The sequence below is a fragment of the Charadrius vociferus genome, unplaced genomic scaffold (genome assembly GCF_000708025.1).
Source record: "Charadrius vociferus isolate BGI_N301 unplaced genomic scaffold, ASM70802v2 scaffold326, whole genome shotgun sequence".
Classification (NCBI taxonomy): Eukaryota; Metazoa; Chordata; class Aves; order Charadriiformes; family Charadriidae; genus Charadrius; species Charadrius vociferus.
This window is the reverse complement of record NW_009649062.1, coordinates 1,175,786-1,185,604: the sequence shown is the minus strand read 5'-3', so window position 1 is coordinate 1,185,604 and position 9,819 is coordinate 1,175,786. Positions and strand designations below refer to the sequence as shown.

The 9,819-nt window shown below is 45.9% G+C and overlaps 1 protein-coding gene across 1 annotated transcript in view; it reads right to left on the bottom strand.

Annotated features, from left to right (window-relative positions):
- ULK1 (unc-51 like autophagy activating kinase 1) overlaps nucleotides 1-9,819 on the bottom strand; it is a 78,431-nt gene that overhangs the window by 33,873 nt on the left and 34,739 nt on the right. Inside the window, 3 exon segments of the mRNA XM_009888137.1 lie at nucleotides 356-406; nucleotides 2,535-2,617; nucleotides 6,592-6,650. Coding sequence (XP_009886439.1) covers nucleotides 356-406; nucleotides 2,535-2,617; nucleotides 6,592-6,650 — 193 coding nt within the window.

Here is a 9,819-nt window from a genome sequence, read left to right as displayed (position 1 = left end):
TCGCTATCTTGAATTGTCCTACAGATGTGGATGAAGAGCAAGATCATGCCACATAATCCTGATTAGCTACAAGCCTCCCCACTGGCCAAGCACTTCATACAAAGCAGCTGAGTAAATTTCAAAGCTACATTTACTTCTGATTTAGACTTCTAAATAGCCCCCTAATCATCCCTTTGAAGATAGCTCAGCAAAATTAAATACATTTTGATGGCAAAATCTGGACATGACACGGTAACAAATGCTGAATCCCTGCCTAAATAAACATAAAGCAGCCTTTTTCTTTCCTTTTGAACTAGCAGCAAAAGAAGTCATGTCATGGTTCAAAAAGACTTGTAATCAAAAACGCAACACTTACATTTTTTCATAGAGGCACTTGCATCCAAGAACGGGTGATGGAAAAATTCATCTGAAAAAAAATCAGGAACAATGACTCAGTGAACGGAAATGATTGTAAGAAGTTTACAAAGCAGTTAAAGCATAGCAAGTTACAGTATTTTACAGTGATTTTTCCATGCAATCCAGTCAACCATAGAAGGTGACTGACTGCAGTTGCATATAGTAGTGGTCAAGAATGCAGAATGGGGACTGGATGCAGAACCTACTCATAAAAAAAAAAAAAGGATAGAAAATTATTTGGATCCAGGGATTGCTATGTAAGTATGGGGGGGGAGTAGCTCCTCTGCTACCAGCCATCTCTGCAAAATCAGCTCAGGGGAAGGGGGAGGAGGAAAAGGGAAATCAGCTGGGGCAATTACATGAATAAAGAAAGAGAGGGAAGAAAAAAATCAAAACCAATCTTTGCCAAAAGCATGGCCAAAGGACATGAGGGTTTGTACCTTGGGACTCACCACCAGTACTAGTGCATTTTCCTTCCCCATAATGCATTAAAGAACTTGGTACGGTTTTGTTCCAAGCTACAATCCTGGGCTGCTGGGGAGAATACACTAAATTAACTGTTCATGCTTCTCTGTCTTGCAACAGCTTTTACACTTGTATGAATGGGAATCAGTTATTGAGGGCCAGATAGCGTGATTATGTCGAGACCTGGCATGGCCATGTCTGTGCATGTGTATCAAAAGCTCCTATCAGCAAGAAGAGAGACATCCTAAGGCACAAAGTAGCACTAAGAGACAAAGTCCCTGGCTGATGGGGATGGCAAGTCACCCTAATTCTAGGGATGCAGGGGAGCTATATTTATCACACTGTGCTGCCACTCATTCCACAGAAGTGGAATGATGGACAAAAGGACTTCCACTGAGTGATTGTCCATCACACACAGACACAAACCCATCGTGCACTGAAGGCAGAAACACATCTTCTAAAAGGCCACCGCAGAACTACAGACCAGAACTCCTTCCCTTCCACACCAGGCACAACTGCTTTCCTCACTCATTATGGGAGGATATTCCACAGATCCAGGCCAAGGAAAGCTTCTGTTCTGGCATGTTGGAGGCCCTCTACATGTCTGCCACATCTACAAGTAGCCACCCCTCCTGACTCCTCCATCTCTGATGCACTGCAGCTCTATGCTGAGCCCTCTCCTATCACGATCAGCAACTCAGCCTTTCAGGAGCATTAGTCATGGATCAACACTGATTATTTGGTTAACTGCAGGCAGTTCAACTTGTTTTCCCAGCATGGATTTCCTGTTGCAACACCCAAGGTTTACAAACTTCTGCTTTCTGTAAACAGCTCCTCTTTGGCCAGTGAGCTTTCCTGAAACTAGCAACTGGATGTTATTCTTTGTCTGCTTTCTAAACTTAAACAATCCCTCTCTCCTCAGCTTCTCCTCGCCACTGCCAGGCCAGGGTCCTGCAGCCAGAGCACACTGGTCTGGAGCTCAACACAGCACAAGTGATGGAAATCTCTGGCAGGGAAAGCAGGAATCTTGCAGATTAGATCTGCTGTGGATGGAGAACATCCCTATCCTGCCTGGAGCTGCCCAGCTGCAGAGTTTCCTGCTTCTTCAGCAGCAGGCTGATGGTACCCTGCAGAGGAGCAGCCTCTACTGGGTACCATCCCTCAGCTGAGCTGATTCAACTGAGGGGGTGGAAATGACCATTTCTTTAATTCCCCCCCTCTCGCCTCTCCAAACTGCTTATTAGTTATGCTTGCAAAGCAAAATTTAACAACACCGCTTGTAATCATCAGCGGGAGACTTGCAACTTGAAACCCTCCTGGCTTTCCTCTAGATAATCTTGAGATTGCAAACACCATCAGTTCCTGGTAGCAGAGCAGCTGAGACACACAACAAGTAAATGAAATTTCAAGCTTATATGTTGCTCTTGTGCGAATCAACCAAACTCCGGGGACATTTGCTGAAGGTGTGCCAAATTTCTGGGTTTACAAAACTGTACTGGGATCAGCACATACACTAAAACCCCCAAGATTATGCAATCTTCCAGGCACAGGCAAAACGCAGGTGATTGGATGCTTCTCCTACCACCAGCCAAAAATCTGGAGGGTTGTGCAATGCCATGGCACAAAAGATGACACAGACAGGCAGCAGAACTACAACTGGAAGGAGGTCTTACCAAAGTCCATGCGGTCCTTATGATTGCGCTGCAAAAGGCCCAGCAGCAGCTGCCTCAGGTGGCTTGATGTCTCCCTGGGGATGCTAGGATTGCAAACAAAAGCAAAGTAAGAGAGACTTGCCGTCTACTTAATCTGCTTTTACATATTCAGGAAGGCAACCTGCAAATGCAAACTCACTTTGTGCCTGCTGGGCTAGGAACATAAGGCGAGCTCACTGCAGAGAGGCTCAACAGGAACATCTCTGTTTGCATCTCTGTTTGGCTTTTACTCCCTACTGTCATTGTTAAGGCTACAGCTAATCTAGCTTTAGTGGCCTCTCTCACGAGCACCTGCAGATCCTTCCCTTCCACAGTGGTGCCAATGTCATCCCTCTGATTCTCAGCTAAGTCCATTCAACACGCAATATTTTGCACACCGTAAACAAAATCTCTTCTACTTGCTCTACTGGGAATAAGGAGGTCATTAAAATGAGGCAGTTACCAAGGGGAAGCTTCCAATTAAGACACTGGTGGTGAAATGTATCACCAATTACTATGGTTTTATTAAGGCATTTCTTTTTCAGTGCAGCTTATGTAAGACTAGCAAGTGAACTTTGTCTATTTGCTTCCTTGGTATACAGCATTTATTAATCGAAGACCACTAAGATATGAGCAACTGCCACCCAAGCAAGCTAAAATTAGCGCAGCTAGTACCCCACTGTCCAGTATAGCTAGGAAGAAAACACTCTTTTCGATGGCCACTGCAGCACAGAAGAGCCAGTAAACTGGCTCCCTCTCACCCCACGAGCAGATGGGGGAGACGCCAGGGCAGCTCTTCACAAGCCCAGTAGGTTGCGAGAGGCAGGGAATAAATGAACGGATTACGGCAGGGAAAGCAGAGTTCAGCTATTGCATAAGTGGATTCAGCTCGGCTGATTTTCCTCCATAACCAGAAGCCCTGTTAGGGGCTGTAGCAGCCGGGACCTGCCCGCAGCCAGAGCAGAGCTCTCCAAATTAAGCTTAGGTGGCTCCAACTCCTTTCAGTATTGACTCTGTTTATCACAGCTGTGGCCAGCACAGCCCCCACCGTCTGCCAGGCTTTCCCCTCTCCCCATGCGCGGGTCAGCCGAGGTAATGGCACGTGTGTTCAGCACAGTAATTTAACTGCGCAGAGGCCAAGCCCGCCGGGCAGCGCAGCGTGCGGCTCGCTCGGGCAGGGCTCCACTGCGCTGGGATGGCATCACTCACCGCCCCACAGCCAAGCCCCACCGATGCCGGGAGAAACAATCCTTCCTGCACCATTTCCACCACCTCCACCCCTGACACAGACAGGGTTAAAAAAAACAACCAAACAAAAAAAACACCAAAGAGAAGCTGGGACAAAAAATACTGGGGGGAAGAGAGGTGCTAGCTGGCCCTAGGAGGCTCTTGCTCAGTGAAACTAGAGATGCGAGGCAAGGTGTGTATTTATAGGTTTCAGTACTACCCGGTTATTTTTCAGCGAAGCCCTAGGCCTTGCTGGCACAGGAATGCGAGCCCAGCAATTCCTAGAACAGAAAATGATGGCAAGCATCCCTCATCCTTGTTTGTACTGGAGGAGTTGCTTTTCCATCCCTGACACTAGAATGGTTTCGTGCGCCTTCCCAGGCTGAGAGAGGAAGAGGCCATCAGCACTCCAGAAGAGATGCAGTTAAACCAAGACTCAGCCCGAGCCAAGAAAAAACACTTGTCAAAAAAGGTGGGCCTTTGAAGTACACTGCGTAATGGAATAACCCAAGATACCACTGCTAGCAAAGTCTCCTGAAAAATACATTAGTGCTGGAGACCTGCGGTCCTCCAGCGTTATCGTCATAATTTATTTATCCATGACACGTAAAGCTCTCATCCAAAATGAGTCCATTTCCCAGCAATGACTTTAGCTTTTGTATGGTTTTAAAGCCAAGAAACAGGAAGGTCAAGTAGTAGACCTCAGATGTCACAACACAGACTGAAACCAGTGCAGATTAACAGCCTGTTTGCCTTCTCTTCTCTCTCATGTCTAAAACATCAAGCTTCGCTATTATTTTCCAAGGCCGTCTTTTTAAACACAAGCAACAGAACTGCCTCCTTCCCCCTGTGATCTAGAATATATTTTGCCATGCAAATCAGCACAGTGAACGTTAGTTATTTAGATCAGCGCTACTGAAGTTGTGAGGCCTTTCCGCTTGCTCCTGCTGACATGGGCTCCCCACCTCAGAACGGCATTTCACCTGTCAGCACCAGCCCGGCAGGCAGGGACCGCTGCTGAGCATTTCAGGAGCTTTTCTTCCCGACCCTGTTCCCAAGCCAAAACACGGCACTTTCCATGGTGATGCCCAGGAGGTGGGTACCAGCCCGCCTCGCCCCAAGGAGAATGAAACCAAATCCTGGCACTGCTACAGTCTAAGAAGGTCTCTAGAGCGGTTTTGTGTTTCATCCTGTGTTGGCAGGGCAGGCGGAGGCAGTTTATTCATGTTTACTCAGGAAATAGCACAGATATCAGCTCATGTTAAAGAGAGAGACTGACTTTGTAAAGCAGGGAACCAGCATTTACACAAAGGCTGCCTCGGATCAGACTTCTACAGTAAAAAACCCCAATGGGCTTGGATCTAAATTTTAGAGGAATCTGGCAGTTAAAAAGCAGAGGTGAGTGAAAACGGTAGATGCAGAGTACATACCAAGGACTCCCAACAAAGGAGAACGAGTAATCCCTAAAAGAAAAGACATGCTCTCCTCTTACAGCTGAGTTTCATTTCTCCCCTCGCCTGCCTCCTACTGCCTGTTCCACAAGCCAAAACAGCAGCTGGGCAGCATGATCAGCACAAGGAAGCTTATTAATTCTTAGGATTAATTTCTCTCTTAGTAAGAGGGACTACCTCAGAGGTGAGCAGCCATGTTTGAGGCTGTGAAGGGAAAACAGAAGCTTTATGTTCTGCTCACACAGGCTATGTGGCTCCAACCATGTGGCATTGGTTTTGCCTTGAATTGTTTTGTTTGACTGTTTTACTCCATCATGCCCTCTGGTTCAATCCAAAGAGCAGGCAGATGCCCCATACTTAATCCTGGTAGAAATTTGCCCCTTCTACCCAAATCAAAAAAGGAAGTACTTGAAGGGAAATTAAATGCATAGCGCAAGTCACTGATAAGAGCTCTAGCTTCTTGACAGCTCCTTCTGCTATCTCTTGGAGCTGTCTAAACTGATAAGGGGAAAATAAAAAAAAAACAACCCCACATACAGCAACTGAATGAACTTCCTGCGTATGTGGTTGCATTAGCAGCTCTGCCAAATGGAAACTAACTGTCTGGTTAAAAAACACCTTCCTTTTTTTTTAAAAAAAAAAGTATGTATAAACTTGGAACTTCAGTCCTGTCTCTATATCAGGCTCAGGTTTTAAGAGTAGGCATGAGGTTCTGCTTTAAGAACTCGGAGATCAAAAGGAAAGACCACAGCAACAAAACCAAAATACACTGACAAATCACAGCACTGAGTGGCAGCAGGATGCTTCACTAGGTAACATACACCCCAATGGGATGAAAGCAGTTCTCTTCCCCTTGGAAACTGCAGTAGTGTCCATTTCCATCAAGGTTATAATATTTCCTCCTATTAGCAGGATGGACACAAGCAGTTGCTGTCCTGACACGTGAGAAATGGGAATGTGATCTGCAGTCAGGTATGGCAGGTTAAAGGAGAGACTGCAGTTTGGCTGCTCGCATGATTCAAGAATTGCCATGACTTCTTTCCAAGGCTCCCAGCCTCAGGGAAGCTGTACATGGGACAGGACCACTAGCTGGCTTTTGAAATCACTAACGATCCTGAATTTTTGCAATATAAAAGAGAGAAGTAGTATCTGTGGAAAGAGAGAAGACCAACTCTGGCAATCCACTGCTGTCTGACTTTCTCTTGGCCACATCACTGCTGGTTTAAAGATCGGGGGAAGGCGGGTGGCCAAATATTTTACAGTCACCTCCGCAAGTGACAAGCCAGGAGCATGTGAGGACAGGTGTAAATACAGCAGAGTAAACAAGTGCATACAAATGGCAACACTGGGAAAATGCTTACTTCGGCATCAGCATCTTGTTTTTCTCATAGAAGAGGCGAAGATCCTGTGGGCTGCTGGCCTGTAGGGAGAAAGAAAACCAGTGCATGAAGCAGTGGACAATGAAGAAAAGGGATTAGCATTTCTAGTTCACAGTTACTCTGAAGAGCAGAGAGGCACTTGTCAATTGCTGAACCAGCACAGACAATGAGAACCTGCAGCTTGCTTCAGGCTGAAAAGCCAGAGCTGTGCCAGAGTGAAAATACACCATTTCAGTCTGCTGTCTTTTTGTCCCTGACCTGGTTCTGTCCTGCTCCCCCCTTCCAAGGGCTGAGCTTCACTGCAGTGGGCTCTGATGCTCAGGTCTGAGCTGGCCTAATAGCCTCACCCAGGAGGCTAAATAACTGCAGACTGAGGAGTCCCAAATGATGAATGGCAGCTCCTGCTGAGAACACGGATTAGTGCTGCAGGGCATTTAGAAAAGGGGCAGGGAGCATGTTGATGGGCAAGGGATCTGTGAAGAGACCAGGAACATGGTGAAACAGCAACTGAATTAGGATTTTCTACTTTAATTCCAGGAAGCCAGAAGGTCTCAGGCCACAGCTCCTATTTGTGCAGTAATATACACAACCACTGGGGATGTTGACAAGATCCCAAATTCTGAGAGATGGGATTAAAAATAATAAAAAAAAAGGACTAGGCAAAACAAGAGGTTTACAGCTGAGGTTAAAAATAAAATCTCCAGTATAGAAGCACAGATACATAAAAGCCTCCTAACATAATTTCTCCATTTGTTTTTATGCAATGAATAATACAGGCCAGTAAATTAACCCTAGTGTCTCAAGCTTTTCTGCTCAGGCAGTCTATTAAAGGCAGAGCAGACTGGCTGGCGTGACACAGACATGAAGGGACACATAAACAGGGAAGGAAGATCAGAGAGATTCATCTGCAATCAATTATTGGTGCAGCAGAGTGTGTAGGAAAGTGTGAACGAGGAGGCAACAGGCAGCTTCTCCCGATATTCAGGGCAGGCTCAAAAAACCCTCGAGCCTTCCACCTACTTCCATTTCTAAATTAGAAGCATTTAAGGTCAATTAAGATGCTTAAAACGGCAAATCAGACAAGCCAATCTGCAGATGGCCATCAAAATACCACTAACACAGCATGGCTGGAAAAGCAGACACATAAGATGCTGTTTCAACATCACTTACTCCCTCTGGCTGAAGATGAAAATTAAGGATAACTGTAAGAGCTCACTACAAAACCTCAAGAGAAACCAAAGGGAGAGTCTCAAAAGCTATTACTATCAATAGACTCATGTAGTACTGGCCAGGACAGTATTTCTTGCATAGTCTTAGCAACTCAAGCTTCACAGTTCTATCAATTTGTACCAATAAGAGCTACTGGATTCCTAAAAGAAGGAAGTAAGAAAGATTTCCTCATTCTCCTTTCTGCAACAGTGCATCCTTTGCCATTCACAGACACAGCAGGGACCCAAACAGGAGGTGCAAAAATACTTTATTCAAACCTTTAACATGAATGTTATTCACCAAAGCACCTTGTTACATAGATGCCAAACTGCATCAAAATTTCCAATCACCGCCACTCAATTTGATTTGGTTCAGTAGAACTCCATTTTAAACCTTTCTCCTTGCAGAGCCTGCCCTGCAAGTAGATTCCTAATATTTGGCAAACTTTAAGGAGGCAAGGGTACACACTGCACCAAATGGCTTGGCCACCACCCTCTGCGTGATGAAAAATATGCCTGACAGACATAACGTACAAGGAGGAACAGAACTTCACCGCAGGGAAGCGAAGTGCTTGCTCACATCAGAGAGATACAACCCTTGGCTGTTTGCTCTATTCATTTCCTGTCGCGACAACTCAATTGTTTCACAAATACAATGAAGCTCTGATCTATTTCAAACACTGGTTTGTCAGAAATTTTCCTGGCAATAAAGACAGAGTATATTAAAAGCAGCACACATGCAAAGCCTAGTTCATTAGAGAGGGTTTCTAAGCGCTAGCTTGGATAGAAACAAAATCCTCAATGAAGTTCCCCCCCCCGTACAAATTAAAGAGATATCCCTGTAGGGATGTTGTTTCTCCACATTCTGCTGTCTCGGTACAATTCCCACTTGTTCTGCAAGGACAGTATCCAGGGTGTCAGGCTCCTACCCACCCAGACCATGCTTCCTCACGAGGGCTGTCCCCCAAGAGCCCACAACTCAAGGCTGGTCTCCAATATAGGCGGCTGCCTGCTGGGGAAGAGTCATTTCAGTGAGTGCCCAGCAAAGACAAGTGTGGACCGCCATCAATTTGGTAAAACCAAATGCACCTTTGTGTAACTTCATTATTAATCAAGCAGGTCACACAGTTCTGCTCCCAGCAGGGCGCTCCCAGACTCGCAGCAACATGCCCACTGCTCTCCTGCTGTCAGCATCCACTTTGCTCACCTCGTCTTTCAATAAATAGTGCTCCTCTGAGCATCATGGGGAAAAAAATGCACAAGTGTTTGTAAGACAGTAAAAATGCCACATGAATTCCTTCTTCTAATAAGCTAAGGACTTCATTTGAAATCTATCTTCCAGGCGGATACACCAAGAAAAACGCCAGAAAGCACATTTTAGGCACCTAACAACTAAAGCATTCAAGATGCACAGAGCCAGGCACTATGTGTAGCACAGCATCCGTGGTCAGAAACAGGGATGCAGAATGGACAGCTCAGTTCTCCCCAAGAACAGGAGACGGACCAGGAGGCCAATTCATGCCCCTATTCCCCCTCTCATGTTACCATGCAGCAGCTGCATTAGTGTAACCGGCTCTGTTCTTGTCTGTCCTTTCTATATATAAAGACAATTGGACAAATTCAATCCTGCTACTCTGTTACTTTGTCCTCAGCAGCAGTGGAAATATGTTGAGCCAACAAAGGGATTCAGCGTAACCCTGCCAAATCCCACTCGGTGCTGGCTGCCTGCAAGTGAATCGCACGCGAAAAGCACGCGGGGTGGTGTTTCCAAAAAGCACTCCGCTCTGGATTTGTCGTGCTTGGGCAAAGGCTGGATGTAAAAGCCCAGTGCTCAGTCCGAAGAGCTCAAGACATTCACACCCTCAGTGAACACCACTGTCTAGTCAACACTTCATAGCAGGTGTATGGTATCTGCTCTTTTCTTTGAATCCTTTCCTTTGGGATTCCTGGGGATTTAGAGGTGCAGAAAGGGGATTCAGACACGTTAGAAAGACTAAAGAAA